Raw genomic sequence first — 21,377 nt, forward strand, 5'->3', positions numbered from 1 at the left:
GGATTGCTATTATAACGGCGGATTTGCCAGACGCGCGCCAGGAGCGGTTCACAGCCGAGGAGACCGACGTTCTCGTCAGGGCTGTAAAACACAGAGAAGTGACATTGGGGATGGAGAAACACACCCAGATTAGCTTCGGTTAAACAGGCGTATGATAATTTGGGTAAATGTGTAAGCTAGATGTATGCTTTTATAATAAACTATCTATCTATCTATCTATCTATCTCTCTATCTATCTATCTATCTCTCTATCGTAATAATGTATGATTTGCAAAAATGAGAACTGCTGCGTCTGTGTGTAGATGAGAGAAGCAAAGTGTTTGTGTGTTGTGCACACGCTACATTATGGCCAAGCATGTGCCCTTAAAATAGCATCTGAATAACATGCGCAACGCGCCACTGACTTTTTCGGTTATTGCATCCCTTATTATGCAAGTTTTTTTCGGTCAGTGGCGGAATTGTTTTCTAAACCTGTAAAATAGCACCAGGGAACGTTTGCGCCGGAACACGCCTCCTCTTTTCCCTGAACCGCCCCGGGAGCACAAGTTCATTCCCTAATTTACCGACGTGCGTCTGTGGAGGGAAAAGTCCGCTGTGCGCGGGTGCAAAATAGGAATGATACATGCGTTGTGTACAAAGTCATTTGTGCTGGGTGCAAGATAGGGCCCATAGTGTAAAATGTCTCTTCTGCTCACCAAGGCTGCATTTATGTGATCAAAAATACAGTAACAATTTTGCAATATTATTAGAATTTAATATATATGTTTTCTATGTGAATATCTAGTAAAGTGTAATTTATTCCTGTGATCAAAGCTGAATTTTCAGCATCATTACTCCAGTCTTCAGTGTCACATGATCCTTCAGAAATCATTCTAATATGATTTGATGCTCAAGAAACATTTATGATTATTATCAGTGTTGAAAACAGTTGTATAATATTTTTTTTCTGGATTCTTTGATGAATAGAAAGTTCAGACAGCATTTATTTGAAATAGAATCTTTTGTAACATTATAAATGTCTTTACTGTCACTTTTGATCAGTTTAACTCATCCTTGATGAATAAAAGTATTGATATCTTTTATTTCTTTCCCCCAAAAAATAAAATTAAAATTCTTACTGACCCCAAACTTTTGAACGGTAGTGTTTAATGTTACAGAAGCTTTAGATTTCAGATAAATGCTGTTCTTTTGAACTTTCTATTCATCAAAGAATCCTGAAATTAAAATGTAATTAACTGTTTTCATCAAATCATCATATTAGAGTGATTTCTGAAGGATCATGTGACACTGAAGACTGGAGTAATGATGCTGAAAATTCAGCTTTGATCACAGGAATAAATTACACTTTAAAATAGAAAACAGTTATTTTAAATTGTCATCATATTTCACAATATTACCGTTTGTTTTGTATTTTTAATCAAATAAATGCAGCCTTGGTGAGCAGAAGAGACATCTTTTAAAAACATTAAAAGTCTCATGGATCCAACACTTCTGACTGGTAGTGTGTGTGTTGGGTTCCTCTCCTCCCATCGGCCCAGGATTCGCAGGTGTTCAGTGTCGTGACGGAGGATTACTGTAGGACTGCATCCTCTCGTCTCACACCCTCACCCTGCCAGCTCATTATGAGCTTAATTACTCCCTCTCTTCTCTCTAATTAACAATAACGAGCTTGCACGCCCTCACAGCGGAGCTCAGATCTCCAGAGCTCATTCCTTCAGCCTGATTTACACTCTTTCTGTTTCCTAAAGTCAACATGGGATCAAACTGACCCTGTTTGCCGTCTTAACACATGTTCCTGGTGTTTTCCTGCATGATTCATCAATACAATTCATCAACATCTGATAAACGACTGCGGGGACACAGACACATAACAGCAGTTTAAATTGTGATATTTCACTATATTTTTACTGTATTTTTGTGAACATAAATGCAGCTTAGGTGAGCAGAAGAGTTTTCTTTTTCAAATTTAGACTTTATGGATGCAATTCATCCATCCATCCATCCCATATTATGCCATCCATCCATCCATCCATCCCATATTATGCCATCCATCCATCCCATATTATGCCATCCATCCCATATTATGCCATCCATCCATCCATCCCATATTATTCCATCCATCCATCCCATATTATGCCATCCATCCATCCATCCATCCATCCCATATTATTCCATCCATCCATCCCATATTATGCCATCCATCTATCCATCCATCCATTCATCCCATATTATGCCATTGTAAGCCCATCTATTGGTCCAATGAGGGTTTCCAATAATACGGGGAAGGTTTCTCTGCGTATTACTTGTCTTTCCTTTTCGCAACACAACAAGATTAAATGCAATATATTTTCTCACATGTATTGACTCGTTATTTCATCCGACTCCATAAATGAAAAAGATTTTAATGATGTCTGTGCATCATAGAAGTGAATGAATATTTGATTATTCTTTTAAACTCTGATTATATTTACCCGCTTAGATCAGGAAACTATATCACTTTGAGTTCCTCGCAAGGTCCCCGGCACAGTTTCACCAGTTCCGATCATCAAAACCGAGGTAATTGGCTAAATATCTGGGATTTGCCGTATTCACACGTACACAATCAAAGAAATGTACATAGCCCCCTTGGAGTACCCCCTCTGGAACTTAATTCAATCGTTTTACTTTAGTAGAGGTCTTGACCACCATTAAAAGACGTTAGTCGATCAACTTTACTTTTCTTAAAATGGCTTTGGCTTGGCCAAGCTCGTGGCTTGTTCCACGTACACTTATCTAAAGTAACATTAAATTAGAACAGAGGTAATTAGACGCACCCAAATCTAGGTTGATCAAACAGCATTTGCTGATTCTAGACGGAAAATAACTCGTATCTGCATCCAAGTACACTTGAATTTGATACCAGATATTAGTCGTCACTAATCTGACGCAAACTTGGGGAAATATACAAATCCGATAATCTACTTGGGAAAACAATCTCAGAGTCGGTCAGAATAATAACGTTTACAATTTATTGACCAGGTAATGAAGCAATAATTCAAAATCCAATTCATAAGAATAAAATCATCAGTTAAGCATATCATAACAACAATTCAGAAATAGAGGAATTTGTAGAAATTATTACCTGGCAACCAAAATTACACACAGCGGTTGTGTGGGAAGTCAACCTACAGACTCCCCGAACTTTCCTGCTCCCTTTCCTTATAAACCCAGATAATTCAGTACTCTTACCAAATGGTGGCGTCTGTCATTATAATTAGATTTTGGTTCCCTATTGAGGGGTTCACACTGTGAGATCAGAATTTGTACTTGAATGGGAGGTAGTTTGAATGGAGGATCTGGGGGAGGGAAACACCTTTAAGGGACACATCACTTTTTCTCATATTTTATAACTTCTTTTAGCTTTTCATTATGGTTGGGAGAATGAGACCATTTTACCAGGCGCGCTGAGACACTTTAAATGATATCAAACATGCATAGTTACTTCTTGTACATACTCAACATGGCATAGGTTTTCAGTGTATTTTAGGTGAGGAGGAGGAGGGGGATGAAGGGGAGATAGTGTGTGTGAAGTGTGTGCTGCGTCTCGGAAGTTCCTGTTACATATGCAGGAGATAGTTCAAGTGTTAATTCTCAGGAAGGCCTTTTGTTTCATCGAGGGGTCGATCAGACATACTGGCACCAGCCTTACACCATCCATCCATCCCTTATTATGCAATCCGTCCATCCATCCATCCCATATTATGCAATCTGTCCATCCATCCATCCATCCATCCCATATTATGCAATCTGTCAATCCATCCATCCATCCCATATTATGCAATCCGTCCATCCATCCATCCCATATTATGCAATCTGTCAATCCATCCATCCATCCCATATTATGCAATCCGTCCATCCATCCATCCATCCCATATTATGCAATCCGTCCATCCATCCATCCCATATTATGCAATCTGTCCATCCATCCATCCATCCATCCCATATTATGCAATCCGTCCATCCATCCATCCATCCCATATTATGCAATCCGTCCATCCATCCATCCCATATTATGCAATCTGTCCATCCATCCATCCATCCATCCCATATTATGCAATCCGTCCATCCATCCATCCATCCCTTATTATGCAATCCGTCCATCCATCCATCCATCCATCCCATATTATGCAATCTGTCCATCCATCCATCCATCCATCCCATATTATGCAATCTGTCAATCCATCCATCCATCCCATATTATGCAATCTGTCCATCCATCCATCCATCCATCCCATATTATGCAATCTGTCAATCCATCCATCCATCCCATATTATGCAATCCGTCCATCCATCCATCCCATATTATGCAATCTGTCAATCCATCCATCCATCCCATATTATGCAATCCGTCCATCCATCCATCCATCCCATATTATGCAATCCGTCCATCCATCCATCCCATATTATGCAATCTGTCCATCCATCCATCCATCCATCCCATATTATGCAATCCGTCCATCCATCCATCCATCCCTTATTATGCAATCCGTCCATCCATCCATCCCATATTATGCCATCTGTCCATCCATCCATCCATCCCATATTATGCAATCCGTCCATCCATCCATCCATCCATCCCATATTATGCAATCCATCCATCCATCCATCCATCCATCCCATATTATGCAATCCGTCCATCCATCCATCCCATATTATGCAATCCGTCCATCCATCCATCCATCCATCCCATATTATGCAATCCGTCCATCCATCCATCCATCCCATATTATGCAATCCGTCCATCCATCCATCCCTTATTATGCAATCCGTCTATCCATCCATCCCATATTATGCAATCCATCCATCCATCCATCCATCCATCCCATATTATGCAATCTGTCCATCCATCCATCCCATATTATGCAATCCGTCCATCCATCCATTCATCCCATATTATGCAATCCGTCCGTCCATCCATCCATCCCATATTATGCAATCTGTCCATCCATCCATCCATCCATCCCATATTATGCAATCCGTCCATCCATCCATCCATCCATCCCTTATTATGCAATCCGTCCATCCATCCATCCCATATTATGCCATCTGTCCATCCATCCATCCCATATTATGCAATCCGTCCATCCATCCATCCATCCATCCATCCCATATTATGCAATCCATCCATCCCATATTATGCAATCCGTCCATCCATCCATCCCATATTATGCAATCCGTCCATCCATCCATCCATCCATCCCATATTATGCAATCCATCCATCCATCCATCCCATATTATGCAATCCATCCATCCATCCATCCCATATTATGCAATCCGTCCATCCATCCATCCATCCCTTATTATGCAATCCGTCCATCCATCCATCCCATATTATGCAATCCGTCCATCCATCCATCCATCCCATATTATGCAATCCGTCCATCCATCCATCCATCCATCCCATATTATGCAATCCGTCCATCCATCCATCCCATATTATGCCATCCATCCATCCCATATTATGCAATCCGTCCATCCATCCATCCCATATTATGCAATCTGTCCATCCATCCATCCATCCATCCCATATTATGCAATCCGTCCATCCATCCATCCATCCCATATTATGCAATCCGTCCATCCATCCATCCATCCCATATTATGCCTGCCATCCATCCATCCATCCCATATTATGCCATCATCCATCCATCCCATATTATGCCATCCATCCATCCCATATTATGCAATCCGTCCATCCCATATTATGCAATCCGTCCATCCATCCATCCCATATTATGCAATCTGTCCATCCCATATTATGCAATCCGTCCATCCATCCATCCCATATTATGCAATCTGTCCATCCATCCATCCATCCCATATTATGCAATCCGTCCATCCGTCCATCCATCCATCCCATATTATGCAATCCGTCCATCCATCCATCCATCCCATATTATGCCTGCCATCCATCCATCCATCCCATATTATGCCATCATCCATCCATCCCATATTATGCCATCCATCCATCCCATATTATGCAATCCGTCCATCCATCCATCCCATATTATGCAATCTGTCCATCCATCCATCCATCCATCCCATATTATGCAATCCGTCCATCCATCCGTCCATCCATCCATCCCATATTATGCAATCCGTCCATCCATCCATCCATCCCATATTATGCCTGCCATCCATCCATCCATCCCATATTATGCCATCCATCCATCCATCCCATATTATGCCATCCATCCATCCCATATTATGCAATCCGTCCATCCATCCATCCCATATTATGCAATCCGTCCATCCATCCATCCATCCCATATTATGCCTGCCATCCATCCATCCATCCATCCATCCCATATTATGCCATCATCCATCCATCCCATATTATGCAATCCGTCCATCCATCCCATATTATGCCTGCCATCCATCCATCCATCCCATATTATGCCATCATCCATCCATCCCATATTATGCAATCCGTCCATCCGTCCCATATTATGCAATCCGTCTATCCATCCCATATTATGCAATCCGTCCATCAATCCATCCTATATTATGCCATCCATCCCATATTATGCAATCTGTCCATCCATCCATCCATCCTATATTATGCCATCCATCCCATATTATGCAATCTGTCCATCAATCCATCCTATATTATGCCATCCATCCCATATTATGCAATCTGTCCATCCATCCATCCATCCTATATTATGCAATCCGTCCATCCATCCATCCTATATTATGCAATCCGTCCATCCATCCATCCCATATTATGCAATCTGTCCATCCATCCATCCATCCCATATTATGCAATCCGTCCATCCATCCCATATTATGCAATCCGTCCATCCATCCCATATTATGCAATCCGTCCATCAATCCATCCTATATTATGCCATCCATCCCATATTATGCAATCTGTCCATCCATCCATCCATCCTATATTATGCCATCCATCCCATATTATGCAATCTGTTCATCCATCCATCCATCCTATATTATGCAATCCGTCCATCCATCCATCCCATATTATGCAATCTGTCCATCCATCCATCCATCCTATATTATGCCATCATCCATCCATCCCATATTATGCAATCCGTCCATCCATCCCATATTATGCAATCCGTCCATCCATCCCATATTATGCAATCCGTCCATCAATCCATCCTATATTATGCCATCCGTCCCATATTATGCAATCTGTCCATCCATCCATCCTATATTATGCCATCCATCCCATATTATGCAATCTGTCCATCCATCCATCCAGCAGTTTAAATTGTGATATTTCACTATATTTTTTAATAAAATAAATGCAGCCTAGGTGAGCAAACGAGACTTAATTTTTCAAATGTTATCGACCCCAAACTGTTAGACGTTATGGTGTGTTCACACCAAACTGTGTTCACACCAAACTGTGTTCACACCAAAAGTGTATATTCGCATCGCGTTACTCACTCTAGATTACTCGCGGGATGTTTTTCTTGTTTTTCGCGTCACTCGCGAATAAAAACATCCCACGAAAAGGAGTGTGTCATCATCATCAACAACAACACAATTTCTTTCTGCCATAATTTTTCCGTCATGTCTGAAATAAATGATATTGCTGCTCTGTACTTGTTGTGGAAGTCCCAAATATGGAGGAAAGCCAAACGCCGACGGTCGAGTTTTCGCGGCAAACGCGTCGCCCAATTCGCGTCTATTCGCGTCTTTGCATTGACTTTGTATGTAATCTACTCGCTCAAATAATTAAATTTGCGTTTGGTGTGAACACGCCATTAGAGTATATCAGTATCAGTCATGTCTGACTAGATGAGCCTAATTATACAGGATTTTGCTGGTTGTAAGATCTAGACTAGTCGATTTTGAAAATATATACTTATGCACATCCCATTTTAAGGCTTTAAGCTCTGAAAATACAAATCACTGGAGACTCTGCAAATAAACATCTCTTCCACTCCTCTCTGAGGAACTGAGACTGGGTTTCTGGATAACCTCAAACCTTCTGACATTCTCCAGTCCTGCCTCCCAGTGGACACTGTGTCCTTTAGATCTCATTGACCGGGTGAGGAATCGACTGTTTGAAGACTGTAGTACTTCAATAATGGATTGCACTTAGCAAATACGACTGCTGAACTGCGGCTGGAAAAGGTCTTTAGCTCACACACACATATATATATATCATTCTTGAAGATCTCATCTATTCCTGCCGGCCTGGAAGAGAACATCACGACTTATTATTGTGGCATGCTTATTTTATTATACAATGCACTGTCTCTTTAAGAACTGGCACTCTTAAACGTACAAGTTTGTTGATTTTCAGCTCGCTTTGCATTGTTACAGTGTGGGTATTATATGTAAATGAACGTTGACTATTTTTCTCTGTCACTTGGGCTGATACATTTTTTTTTCTTTGTCAGCAAAACTCTGCCAGATTGTGTTAAAACTCCACAGGGAAATTGATTTTTAATGATAGCTCATAAACCTTTAATGTCAGCCCTACTGTGAGGCTGTTAATCGATGAAATTTGCTGGAGCCATTCAGCTTGCATTATTTCAACTTAGTTTTTTACAATAGTAAAATGTTTAACAGCGGAATTTCTAAAAAAAACTACATTACCCATGATTCTTCAGAGAAAATTCCACCAAACAAGCAAAATGTACCAAAATAGCTCTTTAGCTCCGCCCGCTTCCATGAAGCACTGCAGTGACATCATCGAATGTCTCTCGACACTCAAAATATATTTTTTAATGAGTAGTTTTATATTCTCTATTGTTTTCGTTCGTCTTTTTGTCTGATTTTCAAATACTTTTTCCTTCAAATCAAAGTTTGTAATGTGATTCTCTCACACACAACAGAGAATGTTTCCTTGTTATTGGAGGTAGAACTGTCTCTTTAAGGTGTGTGTGTGTGAAGTCTTGATGAAATGACATCATGATGACCAACTGCACATCAATTAATACAACACACACTCGCCGTAACATCTCCTGACAAATACACTTCTCAAATCATGTTCAGATGACAGATGATGAATAATATATTATTATTATTATTATTATTCTCGAGTTTTGAGGTCACGGAGGATGAAACCAAATTCATTTAGTCTGCTTTAATCTATCCTTCTATCTAAAATATGAATCATCATCCATCCATCCCATATTATGCAATCTGTCCGTCCATCCATCCATCCATCCCATATTATGCAATCTGTCCATCCATCCCATATTATGCCATCCATCTATCCATCCATCCATCTATCCATCCGTCCCATATTATGCAATCTGTCCATCCATCCATCCATCCATCCATCCATCCATCCCATATTATGCCATCCATCCATCCATCCATCCATCCCATATTATGCCATCCATACATCCATCCATCCATCTATCCATCCATCTATCCATCCATCCATCTATCCATCCGTCCCATATTATGCAATCTATCCATCCATCCATCCATCCATCCCATATTATGCCATCCATACATCCATCCATCCATCTATCCATCCATCCATCTATCCATCAGTCCCATATTATGCAATCTGTCCATCCATCCCATATTATGCAATCTATCCATCCATCCATCTGTCCATCTATCCATCCATCCCATATTATGCAATCTGTCCATCCATCCATCCATCCCATATTATGCAAATGTCCATCCATCCCATATTATGCCATCCATCCATCCTGATTTGACTAATTTGTGCTGCAGAATCTGATTATACATGCATATCAATGGCAAAATATGAGACTTGTTTTCTCCTTCCATTTAAAAAGTTGATTTTGTTATTTAAAATGCATGATTGTATGGTTACCATTTTTGTTTTGTAGAATTGTGACCTGAAAACTCTTTCTGAAAACCATAAATGTAAGTTGCTAACGAGACTACAAATAGTGCTGACCACAAGAATCTGAGTTTACATGCTTGATCAATCGAACAACCGATGTGCCAGCTTCACCCAGCATGCTGGGAAAAGGTCCACGCCATAATGAAGTGCACCAATTAGCTTTAGTCACGGTGTTGGACAAAAGGTCAAAATAAACGAGGAAAGAGCTGTGTAAAAGAACCACAACATCTATTCCTTTCTGAGCAGCGTTCCAGGACTCTGGAGGCTTCAGAAACACTGGGCAATTACAGTTGCTCTGTAATTTTTACACTGGCTGTGTGAGAAAAACACAGACGTGTTCAATTTGGACGGAATTGAAAAACACAAGGTACAGCTGTGAAACAAATCGACCTGACCTCCTCAGGGACGACTAGTCCTGTCCAGATACCTGGAGAAAAAACAGAGTTAGCTCATAAAACTTCTGTTTTGTTCAAGACAAACATTTAAAATAACACGAATGCAATAATGCAACATGTACTAACAATGAAAAAATACCTTTACAGCATTTATTCATTTCTACATGCACTACCGTTCAAAAGAAATCAACACTTTATTCAGAAAGGATGCATTAATCTGATCAAAAGAGACAGTTAAGACATTTATAATGTTATAAAATATTTCTATTTAAAATAAATGCTGTTCTTTTGAACTTTCTTATTAATCGAAATAAAAAAATGCATCAGTTTCTACAGAAAATATGAAGCAGCACAACTTTTTCAACATTGATAATAATCATAAATGTTTCTTGAGCATCAAATCATCATATTAGAATGATTTCTGAAGGATCATGTGACACTGAAGACTGGAGTAATGATGCTGAAAATTCAGCTTTGATCACAGGAATAAATTACACTTTACTAGATATTCACATAGAAAACTGCTGATTTACATTATTATAATATTTCACTGTTTTTACAGTATACATATACATACATCTTCACTATATTTTTGCAGTTTCTATCAGCTGGATTCTTTTATTCCGACCTCCTGCTGAATCTAGTCTCCACAAGCTTTTATCTCGGGCGATTGGCAGTTTGTGTCTTTTCTCCGTTAAATATTAACGCTGCGGATTCTGACCCTCTGAGCTCGACTTCTGAGAGAGAACTGTTTTTGAGGTTTTGTTTTTTTATGTCACTTCTTCACAGCGCAGATGTAACATCCCGCAGAGATGTCAGCGAAGACAGCCGTGCCCGAGTGAACCGGATGGGGGACGGGAAAAGAGCGAGTGCTTTTCAAAGCCAGCGTTTGACTGTCGGTGTGTTGTTGCGAGTCGGAGGCAAGGACGCGTCAGTGTGTGTCGTCCTCTAAAGCTCCTTTTATCAGTGATCTCCCAGAGCTTGAGATATTCGTGAGTCATTGCAATTGAAAAAAAGCTGATTGAGGCTTCCTTCTGACACTTGTGTTCCTGAGTCTTTCTTCAGGGTTGTTTGTGAATACATGGAGACAAACACCATCATTCATTTCCCATAAGCTTTATTGATGTGCAACCCACGCTGACCACCCTTCTGATGAAGAGTGTGTGTTTAAATGAGATTACAGCTGCTGTTTATTTATCTGCATTAGTCAAGTACAGTTGTGTTTGAGAAGGATGAGGTGTGTGTTATATCAACATCCATCTGGGGTGTGTTGGCATATTCAGGACTGAGATGTTATAAGCAATCAGAATCACCCACCTGTTTTGTATCTGGCTTTCATGCTCTAAATATTCTGTTTTCTTTTTGTATACACAAAGACATTGAGATTGTGTATTGACTTATTTTTTTCATAGAATTAGTTTTGCTATATGAAACATTTTCAAATTCATACAAGATTCATACAAACTGCACAATGTAACGTTCGGGCCTCTAGTGGTTAAAAAACAAAAGTGCATGTATTTTGCAGAAGAACATTGTTGTGGTTGAGCTTCGGCTCTGTGCGGATGAATATGATTCTCCTACTGATCATAAAACACTCACTATAGGCTTCAGAAATATAACCAGTTCAGAAATATAACCAGTTCAGAAATATTAACAGTTCAGAAATATAACCAGTTCAGAAATATTAACAGTTCAGAAATATTAACAGTTCAGAAATATAACCAGTTCAGAAATATTAACAGTTCAGAAATATTAACAGTTCAGAAATATTACCAGTTCAGAAATATTACCAGTTCAGAAATATTACCAGTTCAGAAATATAACCAGTTCTGAAATATAACCAGTTCAGAAATATTAACAGTTCAGAAATATAACCAGTTTAGTTTAAGGATCTCAAGCTGAAGACGTTACTGTAGTTTTACCCGTTAATAAACACGATACTTCCTTGATAATAAACTCCAGCACAACAGCCATAATGAATGATCTTCACGATAGATAACGCTGTGCAGTGAACTCTGTTAGAGAGATACAGACTCTCCTCTGTTCACACACACACACACACACACACACGATCTGATGTTGATTCTTGTTGTATTACGAGCTCTGTCTCGTTCTCTTTCCTCCAGCAGACTCTCCTCTGTTCACACTCTCTCTCACACTCACACACACACACAAACACACACACAATCTCACTCATTCACTCGCTCAGTCACTCACTCACACACACACACACACACGATCTGATGTTGATTCTTGTTTTATTACGAGCTCTGTCTCGTTCTCTTTCCTCCAGCAGACTCTCCTCTGTTCGGTGTTTAAACGGGTGATCCTCTGGAGGTTGGAGATTTTAGCGGCTCCATGTCAATCTTTCTCTCTCATTGTGACGACTAACCTCTGACCTCCAACACCAGACTCTCACACACACACACACACACACACACACACACACACACTCACTCACTCACTCACTCACTCACTCACTCACACACACACACACACACAAACACACACACACACACACATACACACACACACACACTCACTCACACACTCACTCACACACACTCTCACACACACTCACACACACACACACACACACAAGAAGCTTTAAACTGCTATAAGGGATTTCAACAATTTTACTTAAACACCATTTTTTCAAAATCTCCTCTATCGACATCAGCCAATCCAGTGTCTGCAAACCCAGGCGTGCGAAACGAATGACAAGCAGAGAGACTGGCTAAACGCTTTGATTCTTTTTTGTTGTTTACAGGGCCTTTTGTTGTCAGAGTTGTGTGTGTGTGATTTCTCAGGACAGTTATTTCAGTGATATCTTCCAGGGGTATTTTATGAGTGATATTCCATGAAAATCACTTACATCAGCTTTAATACCAGCCGCTATCAGTCTCCAGTGAGCGTTTGTGATGGCATCACCCAAGACAGATGCTAATATAAACCGAGCCCGTCGTGTGTGTAATCTAAAAGCTCTCTCCCTGCGTCTCAATGTTCACACTATCCATCCTAAACAGTGTGTGAGATTAGAATAAGTGTGTCCCAAAGCACAGTATGTTGAAAAGAGTGTGTCAGAAGTCCTGGATGGTCTACTATTCCCAGTGGATTTTTAAAGTGTGGATCCGTGCTCATTATAACAGCTAATATTACCCACAATCCACTGCGCTTTGGAGGAGGAACTACAAACACGAGTAAAAAGTGTTTAAAAATGACAAAACATGGCGGATATTCGCGACGACGATGAGAGGTTTAGATAAAGGTTTGAGTGACTAATCAAAGTTTAACCTGATAAAAAATTGTAATGTTTAATTTAACGTTATTTGTGTTATATTTCATCTGCAATAACATTGTCGACTTTCATAAAGATCCATTTGGCCATGCATTTAAATTGCATGAACATGAGGAGAGTCTCTGCATGAATCTCTGCAGATCATCGTGCTTCAGCATTTCTCTCCGATACAATAGGAAATGAAATGTGAAGGATTTAGTCTTTGACAAGATGATTGACAGGCCAGTTTACTGTGATAAGATGATTGACAGGCCAGTTTACTGTGATAAGATGTGACGGAGAGCAACCGTTAGAGACGCAAGTGCGTCACGCATGACGTGATAGTGTGTCCCAAAGCTTGTGTACTCTTCTGCTACACACTCAAAAGTATATACTTTTTCTTCACAAAAAGAGTACATTTAGGGCGTAGTATAAGTAGGCGAACTGAGACGCAGCTTCTGTGTTTCTCCGGAGGCTCTCAGATGGAGCAGCGTTTACTGAGCCGTACATCACTGACAAGCTGCACATAACAAACCATCGCAGCTTTCATGTAAATTGCAATTAATCATCCAGCCCTAGTGTAAATGAATATTCTTGGACTTGATGCTGAAACCCAAAGCACAGGACAATAGAGACACCAGAATAACAATATTCATGATTCTGAAGCTGAAAATACAGAATTATTTTAGATGAATATGCTTGATCTCTGTCACTGACTAGATATATTTAAAATAATGTCGGACACTTTTTACTGGTAACATCAGACATTATCAGGACACACAAATATGCATTATTATACATTATATTCAACATTATATATAGTAGTTTAATGTAGTACTGACTAGGGCTTTGACTTTTGCCCAAAAATCATATCGAAGTTCGTTTGTTTATTAATATTAATATTCGCATATATTCAATATTTATTAATAATATTTTGACCATTAAATGCCTTCAGTAAGACCCCGACCCCTCCCCCTCCTCCTCTTCCAGCTTGCCGGGATGTAGTGTTGACAGGTGGGCTCTCATGTCGCTGGTCGTCGCGCGGTGTGCGAGTTTGATCCTGTATATTTTACGCATCACTTGGTCCTTACTCGTGATTTTTCCCTGTTTCTTTGGGAACCCAAAGTAGCGGCACACGTTGCTTTTCAAATTGTCAGGAGTGTAGATTTCGAACTCCTTATCAGGCGTGGTTGATGTAGGCGTTGGCGCGGCCATTGTTTTGGTATACAAAATAGGCGCTAACCAGGACGCTAACGTCACCTACAGGAGCCCAGATGACCAATAATAGCCTTGCTAATGAGCTTGCGATTCAGGCGTGAAAAAGCCTCCGAATCTGAATCAAAAACAATGTTTACAAGCAAATGCATTTACAAAAAATAATGCCCATAACAGGTTTGAATATTAAAGGCTGCCTAATATTCGTTCGAATGTCATTATTTTTTTAAATGTTCGAATTACACTCACCTAAAGGATTATTAGGAACACCATACTAATACTGTGTTTGACCCCCTTTCGCCTTCAGAACTGCCTTAATTCTACGTGGCATTGATTCAACAAGGTGCTGAAAGCATTCTTTAGAAATGTTGGCCCATATTGATAGGATAGCATCTTGCAGTTGATGGAGATTTGTGGGATGCACATCCAGGGCACGAAGCTCCCGTTCCACCACATCCCAAAGATGCTCTATTGGGTTGAGATCTGGTGACTGTGGGGGCCATTTTAGTACAGTGAACTCATTGTCATGTTCAAGAAACCAATTTGAAATGATTCGAGCTTTGTGACATGGTGCATTATCCTGCTGGAAGTAGCCATCAGAGGATGGGTACATGGTGGTCATAAAGGGATGGACATGGTCAGAAACAATGCTCAGGTAGGCCGTGGCATTTAAACGATGCCCAATTGGCACTAAGGGGCCTAAAGTGTGCCAAGAAAACATCCCCCACACCATTACACCACCACCACCAGCCTGCACAGTGGTAACAAGGCATGATGGATCCATGTTCTCATTCTGTTTACGCCAAATTCTGACTCTACCATCTGAATGTCTCAACAGAAATCGAGACTCATCAGACCAGGCAACATTTTTCCAGTCTTCAACTGTCCAATTTTGGTGAGCTCGTGCAAATTGTAGCCTCTTTTTCCTATTTGTAGTGGAGATGAGTGGTACCCGGTGGGGTCTTCTGCTGTTGTAGCCCATCCGCCTCAAGGTTGTGCGTGTTGTTGCTTCACAAATGCTTTGCTGCATACCTCGGTTGTAACGAGTGGTTATTTCAGTCAAAGTTGCTCTTCTATCAGCTTGAATCAGTCGGCCCATTCTCCTCTGACCTCTAGCATCAACAAGGCATTTTCGCCCACAGGACTGCCGCATACTGGATGTTTTTCCCTTTTCACACCATTCTTTGTAAACCCTAGAAATGGTTGTGCGTGAAAATCCCAGTAACTGAGCAGATTGTGAAATACTCAGACCGGCCCGTCTGGCACCAACAGCCATGCCACGCTCAAAATTGCTTAAATCACCTTTCTTTCCCATTCTGACATTCAGTTTGGAGTTCAGGAGATTGTCTTGACCAGGACCACACCCCTAAATGCATTGAAGCAACTGCCATGTGATTGGTTGATTAGATAATTGCATTAATGAGAAATTGAACAGGTGTTCCTAATAATCCTTTAGGTGAGTGTATATTCGAATAACGAAGTTCGGAGTCGAAGCCCTAGTACTGACACTAAAACGCTGAAAACTTTTTCTCACACAGTAATTTTTATTTTGGGTGAACTATACACAATACATATTGTTGCATTTTTGTATTGCGATATATTGTGACACGATATATTGTTCCACCCGTAGTAAAGTGCGATTAGTCGTGCAGCCCGTCGTGTGTGTGATTGAAACGCTGCCTGTGTTCCTCCAGGTGCTGCTCCTGCTGGTGTTGGCGATGCCGGAGGCGCTGAGCAGGGATGCAGTGGTGGACGTCCCGTTGGCCTCGTCTCTGCTCTCGCTGCCCTTCTGTCTGCTGTGTGTGCTGGGATCTGCTCTTCATGTGCTGGTGTGCACGTCTGCCGGCGGCTCGTGTTTCCTCTGCTCTCTGCCCTGGCTCCTGGTGTTCAGCGTTATCCTCTTCTCCTCCGCATTCATGTGTGCGCTCGGAGCCATGGCCATGAGGAGGATTCCCAGCAGCAACAAGACCCCTGCTAAGGTGAGCGGACAGGAACGTTTCTGCGGCACTAACATCACCAAATGTCTTCCATTGTACATGAGGCACAATTGAGTGTTATAAAGTCAGAATTGCGTGTTATAAAGTGTGATATAAACTCACAATTCTGACTTTTTCTTGCAATTCTGACTTTATAACACGCAATTCTGACTCTGATGAACACTCAATTTGATATATATATATTGTGATATAAATTGTGTCAGATATTGCATCTAATCCACCAGGGCTGGGTATCGATTCAGATGTTCCGATTCGATTCTCTATTTGGTTTTCGATTCTAAATTCGATTCGATGAATATAGATTTAATACAAATCCTATATTTATAATTAAAAAAAAAACAGTGAACATAAATTTACAAGTGATTACAAACCTGTATATTAAACTCTTTTTTATTTTAGGTACACTTGGGTACATTAAAACAGAAGCCAACTCTATAACTTATCGGTTTAGGCAGGCTTTTTATGTGATTAAATGTTTGTTGCTGTACTGGTTTTATTGTTTAATGTCATTGCTTTTATGGACTTTGTAAGGTGTCCTTGAGTGCCATGAAAGGCGCCTATAAATAAAATGTATTATTATTATTATATTTCAAATGCATACAGTGAATAGACAGGATTTTGATGCAAGATGAAAAATTGTCAGAACAGTCGCATGCCTTTATCAAACAGGGTCAGGTTATTATATGTTTAAGATAAAACACACATTAAATCTCACGGCATTAGCATTAACATTAGCTTTAACATGGAGGACTGCACAGTGGAGGAAAACTAATACTGGCTTTTGGGTGATAGATAAATAAATATGGAAAAAAAATTCATTTGACCACATTTAAAAAAACGATTCATAGAAAAATCTATTTTTTTGCCCACTTCATCTGTGCTAATGTCCTCAAACGATGGAGCAAGTGTCCGAGTCTCCAGCTCCTCTCGATCGGTTTAATCCCGCTGACGTCGACAAACAAACAGAGCCGTGTTTTGCCATCTTGTTGACACTCGTCAGAGAAGTCGACCTGTGAGCGTCTGTCTTGTACTCCTCCACACACACTTTAGCCTGCGAAGGTTTCCGCGCTCCTGAAGCTTCATGTCTCTGGAGGGCCGAGTTTGAGTTTCAGAGTTTTTCATTTTGCTCTAAACACCAAAAACACGTCCTGACTAAGGATTTCTCCTCGACAGTTCATCCAAGGATGAGTTCACAGTCTATTTTGGGTGTGTGTGGGTAGACAGGCTTTGCTGTGTCTTTTCTCATGTGTGAACAGGATCTGATGTCAGAAGATGGCTTTGTAAATAAGCCTGTTTAGGAAGTCAGGATGATACAAAAAAAAATTGGGTCGGGAAGATTTACAATTTTTTTTTAAAGAAGTCGTCTCTTCTGCTCACCAATGCTGCATTTATTTGATCAGAAAGTATACTGTAAAAGTAAAATTTCATTAATCTCATTTATATAGCAGCTGTTGCCCAAAGTGCTTCACAATCACTAAAAACACAGAAATAAGAGAGAAATATTACAATTAGTGCTGTCGTGCGATTTAAAAAAAGTAACTAATTAATTGCACATTTTTCTGTAATTAATCGCGATTAATCGCACCTTACATTAACGTTTTGAATATATTTTATATTGTAGTAATTTCACGTTTAATCTCCTAAATAACGTAGAAACAACATAAAGTTGGAAATATATGTCAGTCTTCACTGCATATATTATAAATTAAATATAATTTAATTTTGATTAAAGCTACAAAAGTTATTCAGCCAAGAGCAGTGAGTGATTTTCTCTTTCTCTTTTCTTTGATTAACATTAATGACAGGCATCAGCAGGTTTGTTAGGATTTAATATATTAATTATATGGATTGTTTTCCTAAAAATCTTCATTTGTGTCTCACTGGTTTATTAGGCCGTTTGTGTTTTTCTGGAGAAGTGTGAGTAAATGATGGGAGCATTTTAATTTTTTGAGTGAACTATCCCTTTAATAAAAACTCCACTTAATAATGCATATCTGATTTGAGGCTCTGAAACAGCAGAGACAGGGAAAGTTTTCCGAGAGATTTACTCCCAGAGTTAATGAGATAAGAAGAGGACACCTCTGTTAATTACCCCTCTCTCTCTCTCTCTCTCTCTCTCTCTCTCTCTCTCTCTCCCCCCCCCCCCCCCCCCCTCTCTCTCTCTCTCTCTCTCTCGCTCTCTCTCTCTCTCCCTCTCTCCCTCTCTCCCTCTCTCTCTCTCTCTCTCTCTCTCTCTCTCTCTCCCCCTCTCTCTCTCTCGCTCCCCCTCTCTCTCTCTCTCTCTCTCTCTCCCTCTCTCCCTCTCTCCCTCTCTCTCTCTCTCTCTCTCTCTCTCTCTCTCCCCCTCTCTCTCTCTCTCGCTCCCCCCTCTCTCTCTCTCTCTCTCTCTCTCCCTCTCTCTCTCTCTCTCTCTCTCTCTCTCTCTCTCTCTCCCCCCCTCTCTCTCTCTCTCTCTCTCTCTCTCGCTCTTTCTGCGGCACAGCAGAGAAAATGCTGACAGTCAGAGGTGAGAACAAACAGAATGATCATTAGAGAGAGAGAAAGTTTTGCAGCATCACTCCTGATTCCCCCTGGAGTTGCTGTCAGCTGTCAGTCATGTGAAGCATCACTCTTGCTCAATATTTAATGAGCAGGGTTTGTGCTCCGGTGGGAAGAGCTCAGTTTCATGCACAGAGAATATTCTAGGCTCTAAATTAAACGCTTTATGATTTTTTTAGCAGCATTTAGGTTGAATAAAGACAAACCCGAGGCGCCTAATTCGAGGGGCCGTATGGAAATGGAAAGCCGGATTTTCCGGCTCGTTTGATGTACTGTGTGTGCTAGGGATCGGCACACAGTGTGACAGCGGTGATCATTCAGGAAAACACACTTATGATTTATGTGATCGCTGTCGATGGAATATTGAGGCTAGGACAGCGGTTTATCCGTTAGACGTCACTAGCTACGTTTACATGGACACAATCGGAATGAAATCAATCCGATTGATGAATCCGAACAAGGTGTTTACATGAATGATAAATAAAGTAATTGGGTTGATGTGCGTGTTTATATGTCACAAGTTTCAAATCGGATCTGATGTTTTGACATGCGCACACTGCACGAATATACAGAGTTTCCCGCTTTTCGCGCATAAATATTCTCATCTATTGGTTCTTTATTTGTTTTAAAAAGCAGACGTAATATTAATTCGTCTCTGGTCATAATTTAGAGCATATTAACCATTTTGCCGTGCTGCTTATTGATCATGCAGGAAAAATGCCCAAAACCAGTCGTCTGTTGATGAGAATACAAAACAAGGACTGGTGGGACGTTGTCCTGCTTCACTTCACAGACGCGCGAGTGAAATGAGAATTTTAGAATGACGGAAAACTTATTAATATGACACTTTATTCAACAGGAAGAACAGCTCGTTCCGCGTGTCATTACGCTAGTTAACATCATCGCACATGCGCAGTCCTTTCAGTTTCGGTTTTCAATCCGATCGATTGGATTGGATTACAAAAGGGATAAACCACCCCTTTCAATCCGATCGAAATTTCATTCGGATCGAGCTCAATCGGATCGATTAAGGTGTTTACATGAAGGTTTTTTAGTCCGATTGAGCCGTCAATCCGATTATAAGTGTCCATGTAAACGCAGCTACTGTTACTCGTTTAGGAAATCTGAGACTGATTGTGATCCAGGAGCTCATTTCATTGGCAGGACAACAGCAGGATATCCATCCATCCATCCATCCATCCATCGTATCTATCCATCCATCCATCCATCCATCGTATCCATCCATCCATCCATCCATCCATCCATCCATCCATCCATCCATCCATCCATCCATCCATCGTATCTATCCATCCATCCATCCATCATCTATCTATCTATCTATCCGTCTATCTGTCTGTCTATCTATCTGTCTATCTGTGTATATGTCTGTCTGTCATTATTTAACGTTATTTTACCGTTTATATATTCTGATACTGCTTTGGTGCACATTAGAGCTAAATCATGGAGTGATAATAATTATGAAAAGCATTGATGATTAATACTTACACTGTTGTCCACATTTCTACAAGAGTAACTTTAGTGCATCACTATAACATTTTCGAAGTGGCAGGACAATAGTAGCACAATATATGAAAGTTTTAGACCACAATCATAAGTAATATGAATAAATGAATGTTATTGAAATGTGCTTGTTTTAAAGATGTGGGTCGGGTCTGTATGAATCCGACACAGTGTTTAATTACTCGCATTAATTGCCTCCTGATCGATTAGTGCCGCTGTCATCCTTGATAATAGAGGCGTTTACTCCAGACTTAATGGGATGTTTTGATTCTTATTATAATCCATAATCTTTCATCAAAATGTAAAAATGTATTATATTCTGAAACTCTAAATGTTCACTATATGTTTACCAAATAGCTATTTCAGTGTTGGGTTAGGCTGCTGTTTTAGGACGGGAACGTGCTTTAAGCTTTGACTTTCACATCAATTTCTGATGGAAAAAAATGTTTTCCCAAAGTTAATATTTTGTTCGACTCGCATTACAAAAGTAAAAAAGGCTTTAAATGCTGTTTCATGTTGACCTTAAAAAAGTACAGCAGCAAACACAGGCTTTAGTTGTACGGGTCAGAGAGAGGGAGGAAAT

General features: G+C 40.3%; 1 protein-coding gene across 1 annotated transcript in view; it reads left to right on the plus strand.

Moving 5' to 3' along the window:
• The window catches only part of pigg (phosphatidylinositol glycan anchor biosynthesis class G (EMM blood group)), a 144,511-nt gene that overhangs the window by 58,143 nt on the left and 64,991 nt on the right, over positions 1-21,377 (plus strand). Inside the window, exon 8 of the mRNA XM_084133084.1 lies at positions 16,433-16,717. Within this exon, the coding sequence (XP_083989210.1) occupies positions 16,433-16,717 (285 nt within the window). The remainder of the gene's footprint in view (positions 1-16,432; positions 16,718-21,377) is intronic.

Source organism: Abramis brama (assembly GCF_963993115.1).
Source record: "Abramis brama genome assembly, chromosome: 13".
NCBI classification, from domain to species: domain Eukaryota; kingdom Metazoa; phylum Chordata; class Actinopteri; order Cypriniformes; family Leuciscidae; genus Abramis; species Abramis brama.